At 44.9% G+C, this 23,191-nt stretch overlaps 1 protein-coding gene across 1 annotated transcript; it reads right to left on the bottom strand.

Moving 5' to 3' along the window:
- Positions 1–20,926: 20,926 nt before the first annotated feature.
- Positions 20,927–21,277, bottom strand: LOC116893244 (40S ribosomal protein S27-like). The gene has a single exon (XM_032895111.1). The coding sequence runs from the start codon at positions 21,275–21,277 to the stop codon at positions 20,927–20,929; it is 351 nt and encodes a 116-aa protein (XP_032751002.1).
- Between the last annotated feature and the right edge of the window lie 1,914 nt (positions 21,278–23,191).

The following is a 23,191-nucleotide window of genomic DNA, read 5'->3' on the forward strand; positions in this document are numbered from 1 at the left end:
CTGGGGATCTGTATTCTGTTCCCTGCGCCCACATGGTGACTCACAACTCCAATGGATCCAACACTCTCTTCTAGCCCCAGAGGCTACAGCCATATGTGTGGTACACAGGCATACCTGCTGACAAAACACTCATACAATGGAAATAAATAGTGGACAGATACCACCAAGCAGTGCTCCACAAAAATGACTGCAGATGGCGTGGAAAGAAATGAGAAAAGTTCAGGCCCAGCATTAAACAAAGAAATGGAAAAATATGCTCTTGGATTCTCCAGCAACAAGGGTTTTCAGAAGGATCAGTATCAATGGTGTGAGTTGGACAAACACATATATTATCATAACTGCTGGTGGCAGCATTGTTTGTTAGAGAACATGATTTGTAAATATCTGTCATGAGTCGTGAAAACTTTCATCCTCTTTGAATCAGTAATTTTCACTTGAATGGGTCCTAAGAAAGTCATCAAAAACAAACACAAAGATTTATACACAAAGCAGTTCATCATGGTATTATTTCCAATACTGGGACACAGGAACCAATCCAAGTATACAAAAGGTTTACATCCAATTAGGGCATGGCTATAAAATAAAATGTTATCCCGCTGTTAAAAATATAATGAGTTTTGATGACGTGGGAAAATACTTCTGATACATTGGTAAGTATTTAAAGATCAGGACAGAAAAAATACATAGTATGATATTGTCAGTGTGACCATAAATATGTGTATGAGTTTTAAAAGGCTAGGAGTAATATATATATTATATATCCATTATATACTATATATCTATTTCTATATAGAGATATATATTCAAATACAGGCAATAACTGTACACACAGACCACAAAAGAATATAGCCACTAAGACTATCGGACTAATTTTTGTTGTGCTACTTTAAAATATTAATTCAATTATATTTTAAGTTTTATGAATTTTTCATTTAAAAAAATACACTATATGACTTACAGCTAGAAAATAAATCCCATTATTTAAAAGTGACGCTTCTGTTTGTAGTGGGTGAGTGGAGGATCTGCTGGGGAATGAGCAACCATATCCATGATTTCTTTTTCCCCACTGGGACCAAATACCTGGCAAGAAGTACTTCAGGGTGAACCGTTCACCACAGTGTGGAAGACACGCAACAGGTTCTCAGCAACTGATCAGTTACCTTCTCTGTCCAGAAGTGACGTGCAGGAAGGAAGTGCAGCTGTGGAGTCTGGCTGTGATCCCTCGAGGGCCATCCCAGCAGCACACATCCTCCAGAGAAGCCTGGCCTCCCAAAACAACCCCCCCCACCTCCAAACCAATACTATCAGCTGGGATCCATGTCTTCAAACCCAAGAGCCCCTGGGAGATATTTTGAATTCAAACCAACATCATCAACTTGGCAGCAAAGCAGATTAAGTGGACCCAAGCTCTGGTTGCCTCAACCCCTAACTAGAAAATGTCTCACAGGAGCAAACACCAGCCCATCTTCTTTTACAAAATAATCTTGCTTTCGACAACAACAAAAATAGTGTCATATTGCAAAGGAGTGGGGTTAACAAGGGGGAAAAAAATCTCACTTTAAAGAGACAAACTAACCAATGGTGTACTTAGACATGACACAGATGTTGACTCCACAAACATAAAATAATATGATTAATGGGAACAATGATTTAGCAGCGAAAGTGGACAGCTCACCTGATCAGAGAGTTTATTTCAGCAGCCAGCCGGAAACTGTTGGAAAGAATGGAAAAGTAAAACCAGACATGAAAACAACAAACATAAGATTGAAGGAGAATCAGTGTAGCCAGGGGTGGGGGTGGGGGACAGACAGACAAATGGACAGACTTGGATATGGGTCAAAAGAAAGCACAGACAGAAACAAAGGGCTCACGCCTCTGAGGCAGCAACCACATTGAGGAGGTTAGTATCTAACAGGGCCGGCCATATGGAAATTGGCATCAAGGGAAAAGAGGGGGCAACGTGCCCCTGATAGTAAGGTTGGCTATTAAGAGGGCCTGGCCCTCTCAAATGGGCTCTTCCCTATGCTCTTTTCACTTCAGGAAGCCAACATTCCTATATCAAAGGGGAAAATGATGGAAAGGGGTTCCAGTGTCTCAGATTTTCATACAGAACGGAAGAACCAGCAAGGGGGCGTGGACAAAAGCCCCTGCTCTCTTTGAAATCAGTCCCTGACAATTCCAAGATACAACTCGGTTCACTCTGTGTGCTGCACAGCTTAATTAGGCATTCCTGCGTGCCGTCTTCCTCTAATATGCTACCACTAGAACAGGAAATACATGGAACCTTTGTTTTGGAAATTTCCGAGGAAAGGTTAAAGTCATTTTTAGAGAAACAAGAGGAAAACACATGGGTCTTGGGAGCCTGCCTCAGGGCAGCAGGGGCGCTCTGTTTCTCACCTAGGGTGCACACAGCCTGTCATTCAGAGCCTGCTTTCTCCTGCAATCAGACTCCAGCTGGGCAGGCAAGGGTCTCAGAGAAATTTACTGTAGGGTGCCTTTTTTCCCCTCAAAGACATGATTCAGAGCTATGAACGATTTTTTTAAAAGTCATTTTAAGCTAATGACTGTCCCAGATCTTGTGCATCAAATGCCATTTACAGGGTCAGTGAATGGGACAAAACGGAAAATGACAGGCTTTGAGGGGAGACGCGGCTGGCATTTAACTACCCAAAAGCACAAAAATGGAGCAAGCTTTTCTGAGAGAGAGAGAGAGAGAGAGAGAGAGAGAGAGAGAGAGAGAGAGAGAGAGGGGGGGGGGGGGGGGGAGAAGCGGGGGGGGGCTGGGAGTGATGGTATGGAGAAAGGGAAAGGCTTGTGGGAAGAGTACAGGGGTGGATAGCTCTTCACTGCTTTGGAAACCTTCATGGACTTTGGGGATGAAGATGTTCAACACTGGGTTGTTCTTCCTCCTAGAAACTCATTAATAACAAAAGGATCTAGGGAAGCTCTGAAAAATAAGGACCAGGAAACACTAGGAATAGCAAACCTTCCAGAATTTTTCCAAACAGGTGCAGGCTAAGCCCCAGAGTCTCCAGAGAAACAGAGACCTTCAGGTCTACTCAGACCTCAGAAGGAGGTGTACAATGTATGCTTATTGTAAGGAATAGGTTCACACAGTGTGACAGACTGGTGAGTCGCAAAATCCATTTAGATGTGTGTGTGTGTGTGTGTGTGTGTGTGTGTGTGTGTGTGTGTGATTTATGACTTCACGTAGGCGTGTGCCCAGATATCCCAGATATGTGTGCACATGTGTGTGAGTTGAGGCCAATGTTGGCCATCTCCTTCAATCACTCTCTACTTTTTCTTTTTGAGACAGACTCTTTTGCTGAGTCTGGAGCTCACTGATTTGTCTGGCCAGTGAACTTCAAGGATCCTTCTGTCTCTACTTCCAAAGTACTGGCAGTACAACTGTGTAACGCTGTACCTGGATTTTCACAAGGGTATTCAGCTTCCAAATTCAGGTCCCCACACACATGGTAAAGCTAGCGTTTTACCAACTGAACCATCTCCTCAGCCCAAGTTCAAAGATCTGAAGGTTAAGTCAGAAAGTTGGAGACCCAAGAAATGGCGCACAGTCAATGGTATACTGCAAACTCCAACAGGCTCAAGACCCAGGGGCTACTGATATTTCAGTTTAAGTCTGGGGATAGAAAGAGTAAGTCCAACCTCACGGACAACCAGAAAGGAGGGAATTCTCTTCTACTTGGCCTTTTGGTTCTATTCAGGCCTTCAACTAATTAGATGTGGCCCTCCCATCCTAGGCAAGGAAATATAGTCTTCTTCCCCCAACACTGCTTTAAATACCACATCATCTAAGAGTACCCCCAATGATACACTCAGGATATCTGACAGATACCTGGGCATCCTGGGCCTTAATCAAGGTGCTACATCAATCACCACAAAACACATGAGATTTTTTTAACAATGAAATGACTCAGTGGTTATGAACACATTGTGTTCTTGCCAAGGACCCAGAGCAGGTTCTGAGCGTCAACAGGGTGAGTTATTTGCAATCACCTGAAACTTCCGTTTTCTAGCCCCCAGGCACATATGGGGCACACATACACATAAAATAAAATAAACACATATTTTATTAAAAATAAAGAAGGAAAGAAGGAAGGAAAGAAAGGGGCCAGTGTCTCATGACCAGCCGGCGTGGCTACAATCAAACACTACTTGGAGGATGGAGTCTTTTGCTAGGAAGCATCTCCCAGGCCCTGGGGGGGGGGGTGGTTGGAGGGGAAATACCAAATAATCTACAGTTCTAACACAGAGGCCATAGGCAGTGGCAGAGTCTGGATAGAGGATTTCAAGAGCTGGGACACAGCCTGTGACTATGGCCACCCCTCTAACATAAAGGTTTTATTTGTGTGATTCATTTAAAATTAGAAATTATGGAGCTGGGCAGGATACTACACACCGGCAATCCCAGAACTCAGAGGTTGAGGCAGAAAACCGTGAGTTCCCATCCAGTCTGAGCTACATAGAGAGACCCCATCTCAAAATAAACAAATAGCAACAATCAACTAAGTGGGCATCTTCTGACCAGCTTCTTCATTTGCCTTTTGTCCCTCCATCCTGCCCCTTTGTCCTGACCTCACCTCCACATATCCAAGAGACCCATGGAAATAGGAAATGGAGATGCCCACATCAGTTCTTTTCACACTCCTCTACTCTACCATGTACTGCCCACCATGATGGACTGAGCCAAAAATAGAATTCCTCCTTTGAAGTTACTGCTCTCCTATGCTCAGTATCTCCTGGGTGACTCTAAAACCAGTCATGCTATTGAAGGCCAGCCACCCTGATGCCCAAGTTGACTTGTCAGGGCAGAATGAGGAGGGCGCAGTGCATTATCAGTCCTTCTTCCCCTTAAGACCTTGTTAGATAACAGTTTCCCACTAGATTAAAACATTCCATTCTGCAGGAAGCTCCTTAGGATGGTAAACAACTCAAAATAGCTCCAGAAAAATCCCTGAAGCTGACCAGATTCACTAGGGCCCTCCCCGACAGAGCAGGCAATAAAAGCCGAGGGTGGCTCTCAGAGGGAAGGAAACTAAAGCTGCAAAGAAGACTCTGAGACCAGACCAGCTGCCTGGAAGAAACAGAAACCAGGCAAGCTTCCTGGAAGAGGTTTAGACCGGAAAGAGTCACTTGAAAGCACACTCTCCAACCTGTGCAGCTGCCTACAGGCTGTGCAGTGTGCTCCAGGTTTCCCCATTTCTGAGGGCTGTCATCCATGCTGGTGTGGACCTTAGTGATACAAGTGTGTCGCGCCCACCTCGGCCAGCAAGGAAGACACAACACGGTCGGATTCTTCTCAACAACCATTATTGCAGGACCACCTCATTGCTGATACTGGGGACCTCGAGCAGCAAAGGCGCTCGCCTTATATACACAACAGGCTATGGCTGTGCTACTTGTCCTCCAGGGATTGGCAGAGCATGAATCACCCCATTAGCATGGTATCGCCTGGCTGGATTGGCGCCGTGCATGCACAGTACTGTTGTTTACCACAGGAGGGCACCGGATGTCGGCGCCATCTTAGTTCGCTGGGACTGCGCCCTACACAAGTGTCTTTAGGTCATTTCTGCTCTTGTAAGTAATCTGCCAGTCAAATTTCCTTAAGTAACCCCAATAAAACCCATTAGTTCGCCAAGAGGGACCTTGGTGGGTATCTGTGGGTTCCTTTTCTGGGGTGAGATGTATGTATCCTGTCTCCCAGGACAAACACCTTCAGCCTAATGATGAACACAAAGGTATGCAGTAGGTGTGAAATAAGCTTGTTTAAGGACTCCTCGTTATTGGAGGATTCTAGAGCGTCTGGGTATCTCCCTAGGAAATGCTGAGAGACACCATGCCATTACAGGGGAATGGTCAGGAGGAGCCATGTCTCCAGACTCCACCACCATCTTATTGGATCCTTCCAAACAACCTTTGAAGGAAACAACTCTGGTCAGGCCTAGGCATACCTGTGACTGCAAGTCAGGCAGCAAGGGCACAGCTCAGCTTTGCAGTGAACTCTGGGCATCCTCAGGATGGACATCAGCCAAAATACAAAACTGATGAAGGAGAAAGTTTCCAAAAGAAGCTGTTAAGTACATCTCGCCTACATCCAACCTCACACACACGCAGAAGCCCGGATAAAGACCAGATCAAGCAAAACGGAAGGTACAGGAAATGTGTTTGCACCATTCGAGCAGGACACTGTACAGTCTCAGGGGAAGTGGTCCCAAATGAGAAAGATCCACCTGCGGAAGAGTGAGCAGCTTCACCTGATCCCAAGTCAACTCAGGATTCGACAAGAACAAATCGGAACCCATCCCAAAGACGACACTTTCTGAGACTCCATTTCTATGACACAGCTTGATGAAAAAACCCTTCAAGGAACAAGAAGGCTCTGCAAGAAATTTCCACATCCCCTTTTCCAAATTGTTCCAGAGGACGCTGTGTGTATGTGTGTGTATGTGTGTGTGTGTGTATGTGAGAGAGAGAGAGAGAGAGAGAGAGAGAGAGAGAGAGAATGAAATTTGAAAAAATAAGACACCAGCTGAGCAGTACAAAGTGGCTACTGCTTCATCACTTGTGCTAGCAGTTTTGAGATAGGCAGATCTCGAACTGCTAATGTGGGGTGAGGGTGGGAACATATATCCAATAAGAAATAATTTGGGGTATATTACAGAATGACCAACAAGATTTAATCTGAGAAGCCTTGCAGGACTTAGAGATAAAGGATAAAAAGATAAGTCAATTTATAAATGTAAAATAATTTAAGACTCAAAAAAGAGCAAGCATAAAAACTGTAATAAAAAGCGTGTTTTTTTAATCCCCTTGTCATGTCATACCTACATGCCTACTAGTGAGCCGGTGGTTGAAAACACAGTAACAGAGGAGTTTGCCAAGCTGTGAAGACTCTGGAGCTCACACACCCAGCTGAGATGGGTGTTAAGTGATGCAGCCCGTTTTGAAAATAGCCTTGCAGCTCTACAAAATGCTAAAAAAATAAACCCCACACATCTCTAACCTAGCAATTTTATTTCTAAATGTGTGCTTAAGAGAAATGAATATATGTATATACTCACAAAAGTTGTATATGAATGCTCATAGCAACTTTATTCATAATAGTCAAAAAGAAGAAATAATCCCAATTGCCACCAAGCAACCAATAAACCAAGCATGACATATCCTTACTACAGACTATTACTTGGCCATAAAGAAGGAATGGAATACTAATAGATGGATGACTACCGAGAGCATTATGCTAAGCGAGGGAACCCATCGCAAAGACTACATTTTCTATGACTTCATTTGCTGCATCTGTGCATGGTTTCCAGAACCTTGACCTACCTAAAGGCACTGAGGGAATAAAGAAATGACAGATACACAGACAGAGAGACAGAAGATCTGGGGTCAAGTGGTTTGTACTCTTCGATGGAGAAAATGTGGCTCCCAGAAAGTTCAACATTTTATTATATAGAGTTGAATAGAGAGGCAGGGTTATTCCTTGCAGCTGAACAAGTGGGTGGGATTATTACAAACACAAACGGGGATGCAGGCTTTATGGTATACCGCCAGATCAAGGACAGAACCGTAGCTGATCTCACTAAGAGCAGTCTCCATAGGGAGGAGCCTTCAGGGCATTAACATTAAATGCCCTCCCTAGGAGGACATTTTTCACACACAGTGTCAGCATGCATACTTGGTCCCTAGGAAGGCTTAGCCATCCCTCTGAGTCCAAAGCTATAGTGTCCTTGGCATGGCCATTCCCATATCAGAACCACACATCTTCCTATATCCATTATTTGAAGTCACTAGAATAGACAGCCTACAGAAAAAAAACAGATTAGTTAATGTCTGTGGTGAAGGGAATGGGCATAGTTTACTGATTGTCTGGGTATGTTAATGTGCGTGGGTTTTATGAGGGGACGGGATGGAATTTTTCTAAAACATTAGCAGTAACATTATTGTGACTATCTTTTAGAGCACCTGAACTGAGCACTTTGGCAAGTAAATTCTGTGGTGTGCGATTTGTATTTCTAATTTAAAAGAACACTATGGTAGCCAAATATGCTTTTAAGTTTTGAGGTCCCACCAGTCATGAATGAAGCAGGGAAGTGGGAAGATATACCCTGATGGGTTTATCATTGCCCTAGGATGTCAGAAGTAAACATCTCACAGGGGCAGACAGAAGAGAAGACCACTGTAGAGGGAAGTGAATGTGGGCACCAGCTTCTCTCCTAATTCTAAACATCAGAGGGACAAGCCCTGCAAGCCTTAGACCCAAAGCTAAGAGGCCCCAGGAGTCTAGCGTCGAGCACAAGAAGACATACCTACACAAACCCACACGCACAGTGAATTCTTCTGTGTGCCGGACAACAGCAAAAATTCAAGACCCTCAAGTTTAAAAGTAACTTTTATTTACCTGATGTAGCTGTAGCCTTAGAGATTTACTGCCTCTGTCTGCTAACCTAGGTCTAGTCCTAGAAGCTTCTAGCCTCCATACAATCTAATCTAGGCCTAGAATGTTTTTAGCCTCTGAGGTTTACTGCTGAATAAGCTCACCCTTTCTGGTTCTTTTTGAGTTCTTGTTGGCTGCTTCAACTCAGCTATTCTGGAATAGCTCAAAACTCCTCTCCAAGCTGATTGGTTCCAACTGTCTTCTTTCTGCTCCTCACTGAATTGCCTTGCTTGGCTTCAAACTAATTCTAGGAATCTGTTGTAAACTTCTGACTCCTTCTCATTCTCTTGGACCTTCTGTCTTTACCTGTGTTTAGCTTGTCTCTCTCTCTCTCTCTCTCTCTCTCTCTCTCTCTCTCTCTCTCTCTCTCTCTCTCTGTAAAACTCTCCCAGTAAAACTGCCCTCTGAATGATTTCATGAACCAACTGAACAGAACTGACTAGAACTAGGAGATCTGCATGCCTTTGTCTCCTGAGTGCTGGTATTAAAGGTATGTACCACAAGGCCTGAACCTAAGCTTTTCTTTACCTGAAAATCGCCCTATACCAGATTGGCCTTGAACTCAAGAGATCTGCTTGCCTCTGTCTCCTGAAATTAAAGGTGAGTCTGTATTCCAGACAGATTATGTAGACCTAGAAGGTCTTTGGGTGTGATCTCTTTCCAGAGCAGCCCTGTTCTGAATTAAATCTTCTACACTAAATCATGGGGTGTCAGATATAAAAGACACAAAGCACAAAGAATGGATATGGACTAAAAATACATCCTAGCCTGAACCATGCCAGGCAGTGGCTTGTATGACAGTGGCGCCCACCCCACTAGAATGTCAAATGGCTATCTGTTATTGGATGGCCACCAAGGATCCTATAAACAACTCTCAGTCTCCCTGAGGAAGGACTGCCAGTCTACAATTACCCAAAAGGAAACCCAGAATTAGAGCAGGGCTGAGGTGGAATGCTGTCCTCTAGGCATTACAGTCCCTGGCCTCTTGAAACCTTGGCAGTTGTGATTATCTGTACAAGACCTGCACAAGATTAGGTTCACAAGGTTCCATTATGGATCCTGTGGAGGACTCACAAGGCCCCATTTTAGCTTAAGGATTTATATAGGCAGTGCTATTTAACCATTGCTGGAAAAAGGCAAGGCATTTTCCTCAGTGGCATGGACATCCTCTTAGAAGCAACTCCACACCCATGCTCCTGTAACCCTGATAACAATCACTGGCTCACCAAGATAAACTTGAGTGGGATCATTTCTTTGTCTGATCCTTATTTTCCTTTCTGAGGTGAATAGATATTTGTTCATCTCTCCTGGCAATGATCACATGAGGCCCTTCTGCCTTCCGTACTCCCAGAGTTTGAAACAGGGTCATTCTCCATGATGGGCTCTTCTGGCCACTGTAGGATGTTTAACAGAAGCTCTTGTACTTAGGCATATCTCTAGGACAGATGTCCTTTTAGGGACAGACAAACCCTAGTTGTGAACCACTGTCTTCAAGTAATTCAACCCAGCTCACAGCCCAACCAGTTCCATGTTCCAGATGTTGGTGGCCAGTGTTCCAGAGAGAACCACTCCAGGAATTTCACCTCTATCAGTCATATCACCATGGATGCCATACCTTGCTTGAAAGGCTTTTTTGTGCGGTAGTTCCTGCAGCAGTTGAGTTAAGGAAGCAGGAAACTGATTGGATTCCACATTTAGAGCAGCCTGGCTTTGAACTCACCCTCTGTCGGACCCATCTAAGAGATTTCTCTGAAGCCTTAGAGGCCCTCATCTTTCCATAGAAAGATCCAGATTCTTTTTACTTAATTAAGCAGGTTGTGCCATTAAGATGAGAGGTTGTCCTGTGAGAGTCACACTGTCGCTTGGCACTGTTCTGAGATTTTAGACCCCAGGAAAAAATTTTTTTAAAAAAAAGTTATAAAGAGATTCTCAGGATCTCCTGCCTGGGTCACCTGTCACACTCAGAAAAGGTCAAATCGTTTAAAAGCCATGAAAATGTTGACCATTAATCTATTTCCTCTGAAAATCCCATCATGCTTTCCAAGGTGTGAGAAACCCTTATTAATCCAGGGCAATTATGAAGGCGTCTTTTCAGAGCAGTACAGCATGTCTCGAGCAATGAGCTTCATGGTTTCGCAAGCATATAACAAGAATGTCTATCAACTGTGGAGCTTCAAGCAGAATACATCTGTATGAAGACTCTTTGAGGGATTGGGGAGATGACTCATCCAGGTAAGTACCTGCCACACAAGAATAAGGACCTGAGTTCTGACCCCTAGCACCCTCATAATATGTAGGCATGACAAACACATCTGTAAGCCTATTGCTGGTGGAACATAGACAAGTGAATCCACCAAACACACTGAATCAGTAAGTCTAGACAATAAGAGAGCTCTGGGTTCACGAGAGACACTATCTAAAAGGTAAGGTTTTGGAAGATTCCCAATGCTAACCCCAAGCCTCTCCATTACAGGCACATACACAGATGCATACATATACATGTGGTGGGGGGATGCAGGCTCATGCACACATGCAAGTGCAAGCATGAGCTTTTAAAAAAGACTTCTGGAATAGCATATTTAGAATATAGACTACCACAGGGACCTACAGTGTTCGATCTCAAATTGAAGGATCAGAAATGTCACATTATTAGTCTGACTCAGTCCACTGGTATTACAAATAATTTTTGCTTACATTCGATTGTTTCTATATGGATGCCTGCTGTTCCTTTCCCTTATTGGGGTGGATGATGCCATCCACACCTCAGGAGCATGATGAATATTCTCGCTCATCCCAGATTCCCTTCTAATTCTTGTTCTTGGTGAGCTGTGTGCCTCCTGCCCCTGATAAAATGGGACCTCTTCACTGGAAATGTAATAGTTTAATTTGACAACGTTACAGAACACCAAACTGAACCTCCGAGGCACCAAAGTGAAACAAAACAACTAAAACCGAAGATACCAGACACAATCAACTTGGGCTTTCACGTGTATTTTTCCAAAAGGAAAAAAAAAAAGTATGAAGTCTGATCCAACTGAGTCTCAGAAGGTTCAGGGCTCTCAAACTTCCTGGACTGGGGACTCCTTCAGTAGAAAAAAACTTCTATAATTACGTCCTTCAGATGCCTAATTGGCACAACAAAACCATTCATTCCTGCATTGGATAAACACTTTCTCATTTCTTTTGTGTCTAACATAGAACAAAGACCAGGGCTCTGAAACAGGAGTGCCCAGCTTCTTGGATAAATCCCACGCAGCTCATTGTCGGAACAATTTTCTTCTCAGCTTAGTCTTCAAATGAGTCTGGGGAAAGAACCTATAATCCTTTTCCCATGAACAAGGGTGTGGTGCTTGCCCAGGCCACCTGGGGGCGCTGCACACACACTCGCTGTAGGCCCACCTGTGTCCCAACCTCAGAAAGTAGCTGAACTCCACTGACCCCTTTGAGTCCTCTGTATTCCTGAGCAGGATTAATAGGGAGATGGTGTTTCTGTGAAATGGCAACTTGATAAATTTTAAGTTTTACACTATTAGCAAAATTATCACATACAAATTACATAAGATAAAAGAGTAATCCACAGGAATTCCAAGATTCCTCAAGAGCCACAACTGAGCTTCAACTCTGTTTAAATAATGTTTGACATGGATTCATCTTTTAATGATGGTTGTACAGAAAAAAAATCTCCTCCATCTAGTTTGTCTAAACCCTATATATAAGCCACGGGAGCTAGCAATGGTCTATTCTGATGGGGATTAATCATTAATCTCTTCATGCTTCCAATGTTTGTACCACAAACCCCAACACAGTCCTGGTTGCGTCTAATCTTGAGCTGACACACCACCAACTATGATCCCTATAGGATCAAATATTCAAATGCAGGGTCCCCAGTTGGTGGACTGTTTGGGAAGGATTTGGAGGTGTGGCCACATTGGAGGAGGTGTACCACTGGGGCGGGCTTCCAGGTTCCAAAAGCCCATGGTAGCCTTTCTCTCTGCCTCCTCCCTATGGATGTCAGCTCTCAGCTATTGCTCCAGCGCCTGTCTTGTCTGCCTGCTACCATCATTCTCTCCACAACAATGGTCACAGACTCAGCCTCTGAAACTATGAGCAAGCCCTGAATTAAATGCTTTCCTTTATAAGTTGTCTTGGTCATGGTGTTTTATCACAACAATGGAACAGTAAATAAGATACATGCTTTTTTCATCATTCCTGTATTAGAGTTCTCCAGAGGAATGGAACAGAGAAGACGAACACATTCAGTAAAAGGAGGTCAATAGACTGGTGTACACAGTATGGTGGGGAGTTGTCCAACAATGGCTGCCTCACACCAAGGAAGCTGAGAATCCTGGTTGTTGCTCAGCCCTCGTGACTGGATGTCTCAACAGACCCAGCCTGAATGGGCAAATGGCCCAAACTGAAGGCCTGAATGGTTCCTGCAGAGTCGTTGGTCTTCAGTCTACATCGGAACACAGGTGAAGATGGTTCTAACATCAGCAACAGGATGCCATAGCAACGGGACAGATTAACTTGCAATCCAGAGTGAAGGTAAGGACACAAAAAGCAAACTTTCCTTCTTCCATGTCCTTTTAATCTGGGCGTTCAGAGTGTGTCTCCCTGCTTCAAATAACTTGATCAAGGAAAGTCCCTCCCAAGGGGTGCCCAGAGGTATGCAGATTCCAGACCCAGTCAAGTTGACAACCAAAGTCAGCCATCACAGATCTGTATGTGTATTTACTCAACAAAAGTGGTCACCATGTTGACAGCTCCTCCTCCTCTAGGCGAGGAGGTCCGGAGATGCTAATAACGGGGTTTCCCTAACCTCCTTGAGTCTATGCTCTGATCGAGGGGAAAAGGGGGGTGGGCAACAAGTTGAATACCTTGTGCATTCAGAGAAGCACAGAAAACAGCAGGCTGTGGAAGACAAGAGTCTAAGCACAATCTGGAAAGCAGAGGAAGTCAGTGGCTACGTTGGGGGTGGGCGTGGCCAAAACGTGAACCAGGGGAGGCAAATGATGCAGAGGCTGTGAAGCATAACACAGGGCAGGAAGAGGCTTTTACTTGCGTGGTTGGCACAGAGCTCTTGCATTTTAGTCAGGGTTGCCTGTCACAGGATTGGCTCCTGTGGCCTGAGACGCCCGCCGCTGACTCCAGAAGCTGTGCTGATAGGGAACAGCAGAATTTCTCAGGAAAAGCAGTGTTTACGATTAGGGTGCTCTGTGACGTGCACGCCACGTTTATTGGAACAGGCTTCTGGAGAGCTCTTTAAGAGGGCACTGGTTGGATGGCTTATTCTTTGGCATTTGTTATCCTCCCTCTTGGTGCTCCCTGGAATACATATGGGATGGCACTCGCAAAAGCATTTATTGTGCTATCATGGGGCAGCGTCGAGGATGAGAGCTGCATGCTTGGAATAGCAAAGAAGAAATACAGGCAGTCCTCTCTCCCGACTGTGGGGATATCATCCCACTTTCAGAAACCCACGTGGCCTGTGCCTCCTGCGCTCTAGAGAGAAAAACAAACGCCTGTTTTGTCAAAGCTATTGTGAGTTCGGCACTTTTACCTACACGTGGAAGCCAGAGGACCATGTCCGGTGTCTTTCCCCCTCAGGAAACTGCCCACCTCGTTTGAGACAGGATCTCTCACTGGACTGGAACTCGCCAATTATGTTATGCGTTCTTGCCAGGGAGTTCCAGGGATCCACCTGTCTATCTTCCCAGCCCTGGGACAACAAGCACACCTCATCATACCCAGCTTTTCACGTGAGTTCTCTTATCAAATGTGGAGCCTTATGTTTCTACTGCACTTTATTGAGTGATCAGCGATCATCCCTCAGTGCCTTTGGGGGTGACTGCTATTGCTGACACGGAACACAGGACCAAAAGCAACTTGGCCGGGGTTGTGGGGGAGAGACTATTAGGGTTACACTTCCTCATTACTGTTCATCATCAAAGGAAGTCAGGACAGGAACTCAAACAGGGCAAGAACCTGGAGGCTGGAGCTGACAGAAAGGCCATGGAGGGATGCTGCTTACTGGCTTACTCTTCATGGCTTGCTCAACCTACATTTTTATAGAACCCAGGATTGCCCACAATGAACAGGGCCCTCCCCTATCAATCACTAATTAAGAAAATGCCCTATATTGGATTGCCCACAGCCCAATCTTAGGAGTACAATTTCTTAATTAAGGTTCTCTCCTCTTAAATGAGTTCAGCTTGTGTCAAGTTGACATAAAAACTATCCAGCACAGGTTTTTATTACAGATTGCAGAAGCCCATTATAATGTTTAGGGAGAAGCTCACTGAAATACAGAGATATTCAGGCTTCTGCATGAGCGCAGGTACAGCCTCAACTCACAAGTAAGAGGTTTGGCTAGAGAGGAAGGCCCTGAGGAGTCTTAAGTGAGGAGTGATCAATACGGCTGGTGACAGACCAGAAGCAGATGACTGGGGCAGATGGGAGTTCCATGTTGCTGCTGTTCAGACAAGTTGGTGAACAGGTTTACCACAAGCCTTCAAAACACTTGACACTGAAACTTAAGACAACCTGGAAACCCACAATGGAATCAGAGCTTAGCCCTCACCTGTGCTTCCAACAAAGTGTCATCGACTACACAGAAGGTTCCCAGCAAACTTTTGAATCAGACTCATCAAATAACATAGCCAGGCCCTTTGAAGTATAAAAGCCTTAAACTTCAAAGGAAAATCCTTTTAGCTATTTTCCTTAAAATTTGAGTGTGCTCTGAAAAATTCCATGGTGGAATTCCTGCCCTGAATTCTGAGTCCCTTCGAAGTAAAACCTAACTGGAGAGAGGAGAGCAGTGGCTACTGTGGTAGTCTCGTTCCTACCCACCCACACTGTTAAGGGGAGACTGTGTCCTTTGATAGTTGAGCCACCTTCAGTGTATCAGTCTCTCAATGTTTGAAACATGTGAAGCCTTTCAGGGAAGCACACCCTCAGGGGCACCAATATTTCTGAAATTCTTGGAACCACACCCTTTGTGTATCTGAACCACACCTTGAATGGGCAAGCTATCTGAAGTCCAATTCATTGTTCCCTCTTGGTCACAACCACTAAAACTGGAAGCAGATCTGCCTGCTGCAGCAGGTGTGTCTCTGATGCTACAGGTGTGTCTCTGATGCTACAGGTGTGTCTCTGCTGCTACAGGTGTGTCTCTGCTGCTGCAGGTGTGCCTCTGCCTGCTGCAGGTGTGCCTCTGCCTGCTGCAGGTGTGCTTTTGCTGCAACAGGTGTGTCTCTGCCTGCTGCAGCAGGTGTGCTTTTGCTGCAGCAGGTGTGTCTCTGCTGCTGCAGGTGTGTCTCTGCTGCTGCAGGTGTGCCTCTGCCTGCTGCAGGTGTGCTTTTACTGCAGCAAGTGTGTCTCTGCTGCTGCAGGTGTGTCTCTGCTGCTGCAGGTGTGCTTTTGCTGCAGCAGGTGTGTCTCTGCTGCAGCAGGTATGTCTCTGCCTGCTGCAGCAGGTGTGCTTTTGCTGCAGCAGGTGTGTCTTTGCTGCTGCAGGTGTGTCTCTGCCTGCTGCAGGTGGGCCTCTGCCTGCTGCAGGTGTGCTTTTGCTGCAGCAGGTGTGTCTCTGCTGCTGCAGGTGTGTCTCTGCTGCTGCAGGTGTGTCTCTGATGCTGCAGGTGTGCCTTTGTCTGCTGCAGGTGTGTCTCTGATGCTGCAGGTGTGCCTCTGTCTGCTGCAGGTGTGCCTCTGCCTGCTGCAGGTGTGCTTTTGCTGCAGCAGGTGTGTCTCTGCTGCTGCAGGTGTGTCTCTGTCTGCTGCAGGTGTGTCTCTGTCTGCTGCAGGTGTGTCTCTGATGCTACAGGTGTGCCTCTGTCTAAGCCTGTATTGGATGTTGTCTTCTGTTTGCTTTCTGGTCCCCGTAACAAGATACCCAACAAAAACAACACAGGGAATAAAGGGTTCATTTTTGGCTCATCCTTTCAGATTGTAGCCCACTCTAGCGGAGAAGTCATAGCAGCTGAAGTATGGATTTGGTCACATCTCATCTAAAATCAGGAAGAGAGAGCGATGAGCCTATGTCTGCACATTAGTCCTCAGCTTGCCTTCTCTGTCTTAAGTCCAGGATCCCCTGCTCAGGGCATGGTTCCACCCACAATTAAGAAGTGTCTTCCTAGATCAATTAGCATAATTAAGGCGAGCCATCACAGACATTCTTAGAGGCTAACCTTAATCTAGAAAATACCCCAGAACTGTGCCCAGTAGCATACTCCTAGGTGAGTCTAGTTCTTGTCCCATAGACAACTGGCAGGTGGTAACTATCACAGAGTCTGTGTCCCATGGATGCTCTCACTGGGTTCATTCAATCAGCCAGGAACATGCTCACATAGCATATCCGCAGAGTCAGTTATCCCTCTCCTGGAGCTAGCTCATGCTGATTTGGGGTTTGTTTACTTCTGGCCTAGCAGCAATCTTCACGGGCATCACCCAGGGAGCAGCTAAACACTTTGCAACCTGCTGGTGATGCCTCTCGATGTGACACAGTCACACTCATCCTCAGCATTTTGTCTAAAAGCAGACATTATAGAGCAAGGCATCTCCTCATTCTGCATCCTGAACGGGAAATGATAAACAAAGGGCAGGAGACAGAGGCAATTTTGCTTCAGTTGCTGCACCAGAAACTTTGGGAATCGCTGACTGTTATTGTTGGTGTTGCTGAGGTACTGAGAAGTCGGTTTGTACTTTAATTCTGTCAGGTATCCTCCCTGTGACAAGCTGGAACCTGTGGTGCTGAATTGACTGCACGGGCCGGCAAGAACAGCGCCTCAGACTCAGGGAGTTTTCAAGCTAGACATTAGATCATTAGTAGCTTGTCATTGGCCAAGGTGACAGCATCTACCCTGGGGAAACCCAGCAGACTCTACAAATGAGGATGTCTCCCTCTCAGAGAGTGAGCACAGCCCAGACTGTCAGCATAGTCATGAAGAAAATGTGTTTACATTGGAAGAAGCAACAGAAGCATTCGTTGGTAGAAGCAGCAACAAGACAGGGGTGACAATGGGTGGAGCACGGGTAGCACAAGAGAATTTACACATTAATTTAGGAGACTGGGACAGTCCATCTAGATTGTAGAAACAAATCTCGTAGACATACCTGGACTAGACTCACTGAGCTGTCAATACACAGCTGTCTTAGTTTGGGTTTCATTGTTGTGAAGAGACACCATGACCAAGGCAACTCCTGTAAAGGACAATTTTCAATTGGGGCTGGCTTAGGGCTTCAGCAGTTCAGTCAGTTAACATCATGGCAGGAAGCCTGGCAGCATTCAGGCAGGCACGGTGCTGGAGAAGGAGCCGAGTATTCTGCATCTTGGTCTGACTGGAGCCAGGAGACATTGACTGTCTCTTCTGCACTGGATGAGGCCTGAGCATAGGACCTCAAAGCCCATTCCCACAGTGACACATTTCCTCCAACAAGGCCACACCTAGTCCATCAAGAACACACTTCCTAACCGTTTCACTCCCTGTGCACTGAGTACTTAAACACATGAGTCTATGGAGGCCAAACCTATTCAAACCACCACACTACCCTAGCTGGAATTAGTACCACCCCCTGGAGTGGGGTCCTGGACCAAAGAAAAAAGAGAAAATGAACTGAGTACCAGCACTCATCTCTCTGAGTCCTGACTGTGAGTTCAATGTGACCAGCTGCCTCCTGCTCCTGCTGCAGCAGTGGACTGTGTTCCCCAGAACTGAGAGCCAACATAAGCCCTCCCTTCTTTAAGTTGCTTCTGCTCAGGTATTTTGTTAAAACAATGAGAAAAGTAACCAGTGGTTTATTTTAGTTATCCACTTTACTATATCTACTATGCAGTAGATATAGTACGTCTGGAATCAACTAATATCCAAGCTGCTGGGCACCCCTGGGAGGGATTTTTATTGATCAGATAATTTGAAGCAGGAAGATACACCTAAAAGGTGAGTGGCACCTTCTGGTGAGAGCCCAAATAAAAGGATATGAAAGAGGGAACTGATTTGCCTGCTTGCCCCCACTCTCCTTGGCAAGTTCATCTACCCTGCTGCTCTGCACCTTCCTTCACTGGGGTTAGAGCTAATATCTCTGGGCCTCCAACATATTCTGAAGACCAGCTCTTCAGGAATCCCTCAGGCCTTCAGTGCTATATTGGGACTGCTCAGGTACCCAACCTCATGGATTGAGAAACTACTGAGTTCTCAGCCCCTCCCATGAAAGACAACTAATGTTGGATTACAAGGACCATATCCTGAAACCAATGTAAGAAATCCATGCTTATTCATTCTGTCTGTTCTGTTCCATGAGAGAACATTGACTGAGACAGTAACAGATACAGAAGGCCTTCGGCAGCACAGGTGTGTGTTAGCATATGTATAGCATGTGTATGTGTATGTGCATGTGTATGTATATGGAACCACGTTCTCAGGCTGGAGAGGTGGCTTGTGGTTAAGAGAGTTTGCTCCATGGGGTTGGGGATTTAGCTCAGTGGTAGAGTGCTTGCCTAGCAAGCGCAAGGCCCTGGGTTCAGTCCCCAGCTCCAAAGAGAGAGAGAGAGAGAGAGAGAGAGAGAGAGAGAGAGAGAGAGAGAGAGAGAGAGAGAGAGAGTTTGCTCCTTGTGGTGTTCCTGTCCCCTCCTTCTGCTTCCTCTGATCCTTCTTCTCCCCCTCCTCCACAGGACTCTCTGAGCTAAGCCAAATGTTTGGCTGTGGGACTTTGCTGCCGTCAGTTGCGGAAGTCTCTCTGGTCTCTTTAACAACAGTTCTGCTAGGCTCAGCTCCCAGAACTCTCTTCGATCAGAACGAACTGCACGTGGGAGGTTTTGTCATTAGATCCGTGTCCCAGACCCTCCACTTGGGGCCTTTCTAGATCACAGAAGATAGCTGGTTCAGGATCACTGTCCCCAATTACGAGGAGTCTTTGCTAGGATTATTCTCCTAGATTCCAGGAGAACACTAGAACGTGGCCCACAGAATCAACTGGCTGGGACTTGGAGGTTTGCAGAGATCAGGGGTTTGTAGGGGTCTGATCTAAATCTCTGCAGATGTTGTCTGAGTATCTCGGTGTTCTTATGGGAATCCTAAGAGTAGGAGCAGGGGCTGTCCCTGATATTTTTTTTGCCTACTTTTCTTCCTACTGGAAGGATGTGATGGTATGTACCTGGTCTCATTGTAGATTGTTTTGGTTATTTGGTTAATATCCCTGGGAAATCTACTCTTTTCTGAGGGCATGGGATCCCCTGGAGTTGGAGTTAGAGAGGGTTGTGAGTCATCATGTGGGTGCTGAGAATGGAACAAACATTCTCAAACACCGAGCCATTGATCCAACCCACTTCCATGCTTTTAAAGGAAAGAAAAAGTTAAGAAAGAAAGAAACTCCAAGCTAGAAAGGGGACTTGGGGAAAGGAGTCCAGGCTGAGGCAGGCCGGCAGTTACTCTTCCTCTAAGCATTCCAGGGGCAAACACTTCCTGAGCCTGGGTCTGACACACGGTCTTTAAATGATATTTTCATGTTTATTTCCTGGTGTATATATGTGTGGGCACAGGCATCCAATAGCACACATATGGAGGTCAGAGAACAACTTTTGGGAATGAGCTCTGCCTTTCCCCATGCAGTTTCCAGGGTTCTGGCTCAGATCAATGGGTTTTATTTACTACAATTAACAAGCATACTAGAGTCAGGAGGTGGAACCTCTGAAAATAGAAAGAGAATTTGGATCTTTAAAGAATTTTAGCATGCTTCTTGGCTGACAGAAAATATAGGATTTTAGGCCATGAAAGACCGAGTTAGAGAATCAAACAAAAGCCCAGCTAACATTGAGAAGAAGCAGAAGGAAACCAAGGAGAAGCAGTAATTGAATGACTTGGGTGTGACCAAGCTGAGATATGAGAGCCTCAGGAGTTCCGTGGATGTGACTGAACCACTTGTCGCTGACACTCTTGTACCACAATATCAATGTTTTGGAGGGAGGAGACGATTTAACTGCAACCCACAAGAAATCTAAGCAGCATGGTACACCTGAACACAGCACATCTGGGCATGGTACACCTAGGCATGGCCTAGCTGGGCAAGGCATATGAGTCAGCTAAAGTACTCAGGAGGAAAGACAGTAAAATCAGACAGAGTTTTTCTTAAAAAAACCAAATATTTATTTTCTGTACGTGTGTCTTATGGAAGTGTATCGTGTATATACTGGTACCTGTGGAAGCCACAAGAGGCTGTGTAAGAGGGCATTGTGGGTTTCCCAGAGTTAGTGCAGCGAACCAAATTTAGGTCCTTTGGAAGAGCTATTGGGCCTTTTTTCTCTTCATTGTTTTTAAAACAGATCTTACTATGTTGTCCCGGCTGGCCTGGAACTCTCTTGTGCAGGCCAGGCTAGCTTTGAACTCACAACTATCTACTTCTCTGTGCATGTTCCAGCACACCTGATCCCAACTAGGAATTCTTAATAAGAGAATCTTTTTTTTTCGTTGTTGTATTTTATAAAATCAAAGAATAATGCATTGCCTTGGTAGAGTAACCGAAGTTGATAAGGCTTTCTGTGAAAAACACAAATTCAGGAACTTGTATAGATGTTTCGTGTTGGTTTCTTCTAAATGAACCGCCTTCTGTGAACCTGGCTTTTCCTCCTGGGAGCTGGCACAAAACAGCTGAGCAGCCCACACAAAGGACCACTGTCTGAGCATGGCTGGAAACTGTAGTAATCTTGTAGCAACCTGGACATTTCACACCCATGAAGTAAGAATTTGGGCTCTGAATCAGCCGTTTCTTCTTATGTTTTTTCTTTTCCTCTTCCAAGGAAGGGAGTAATAGATCTCTAGCCAGAGGCATGGTGACGGCTCTGCGAGCGTGGGGCTCCAGATCTCTGAGACAAGGTGCTAGCTTTCGAGTGCCTGGCAGCAACTTCTGAGATCAAGAGAATTGTTAAAAGCAAAGACAAGCATGGACATACCCATAACCCTACCAGCTACACAGAAGCAAAAAGAAAAGCATAGCTATTATATCTCTCTATGCATTGGTGGGAAACAAAGGCCAGATGTGGCTGTTAATCTCTTGAGACAGGGATATCAGTCTGGCCTTGAACTTCATCCTCTTGCCTCTACCGCTCAAGCCCTTAGACTTCAGGCATGTGCCACCATGTCTAGCTTCTACCTAGAATTTCATAACTACCAACAGTATCTTTCAAAGGTAAGACTTGAAATCAGGAGGAAGCCAGACAAACCCAGACCCATATAGAAAGCCAACATATAATAGAAAGGGCGCACCAGTGTAAGGTAAGTGAGTGTAAGTAAATTTATTAGCCAAGTAATGGAAGCCTTGTCAAGGAGGAATAAAGTCAGGGGAGACATGAACTATCAAGGTATTTGAAGACAGTTTGGAAAAATAAATATAGACTGATACTGGACTATTAGAACTGTGTATGTATGGCCTCTGCATACTGTGACTCTTCAGTTTATGGCATCCTCCTGCTTTTAAGAGATGCCCACAAAAACAGTTAAGAAAGATATGCCAGGATGCTTGCACCTTGCTTTCAGATAGCTTCAAAGATTAATTTAATTTTTAAAGGTATGTACAGATATATTACTTTGTGTACTCTTAATCATTACTTATTTAAAGCGTTTATTGTCGTTGTCTACACAAAGAATATTACTGAAGCAAAATCATTTCAACACAAAGGAGAAAGAAGTTTATGGGCTATAATTCCTCATTAAAGGAAAACCTAAAGGATTATATTTAAGATGCTACAAAACAAAGTAATGAATATGAAGGCATCTAAGCAATCTGAGAAATAACACAGTTAAAAGCACTAGGAAGAGAAAGAGAAACCCCTGAGCAGCCATAGCTGCTAGGCTGAGAAACATACTGCAGCATATTCTAAGGCTCATGCACTGGACAGGAGGGGGATACATATACTGATTACTTTATACTAACTATGAGGATTAGACTTTTAAGGATAACCACTAAAAAGGAAATTGGAAATACAGCTTCCAAAGAGTACTATAAGGTTAAAAAAAAACAGAATGAGGAAACCATATAATTTATTAATAAGAGAGAACCACACAAAAGCAAACGGGAAAGGCATAAGAGATGGGAAAGAGAGTCAAACGATAGTATAAATATGCAAAGCAAGCAAGTCATCCCAACAGATGAGAAAAGCATGGAGTCTGTGTGTGTGACTCTATAGTAGAGAGTCCTGCCCCCCACATAGCACTACTCACCAGAGCCAGGTTACAGGATCATTACAAGTGCCAATCAACACATGAATACATATGGAAAGATTGGAAAGCACATACAGTGAAATCCTATTCTGCCATGCAGAATATAATCTGATCATTTCTAGGAGAACGAATGGAAATGGCAACTCCCATGGAAAATAAGTCAGAAATACAAAACCCTGTTTTCTGATATGTGTAAGATCTAGGTTAAAACAAAAATGATGTGGAGGTCGAAGGGGTACCTGTTAGGAAAGGAGGGGTCAAAGGTAGGAGGGAGGAGAGAAGGAAATGGGGCTGAACATCACCAATGTGGGTGATTTACATGTGAAAATGTTACTACAATAGCACTACAATTAGCATAAGGTAAATTAGTCTCCGCCAGTGAAATGAGTCAACTCAATCCAGGTGAAACTATGTAAAGGCAGGTTTATTGGGTAGCAGCTGTCAGACAGGTTCACTGGTCCCAAGGAATGAGGCCAGGGAAGTCACAGGAGGGGCACAGAAGAGACTGAAAGGAGAAAGAGCACAG

This window comes from Rattus rattus, chromosome 2 (assembly GCF_011064425.1).
Source record: "Rattus rattus isolate New Zealand chromosome 2, Rrattus_CSIRO_v1, whole genome shotgun sequence".
NCBI lineage: Eukaryota > Metazoa > Chordata > Mammalia > Rodentia > Muridae > Rattus > Rattus rattus.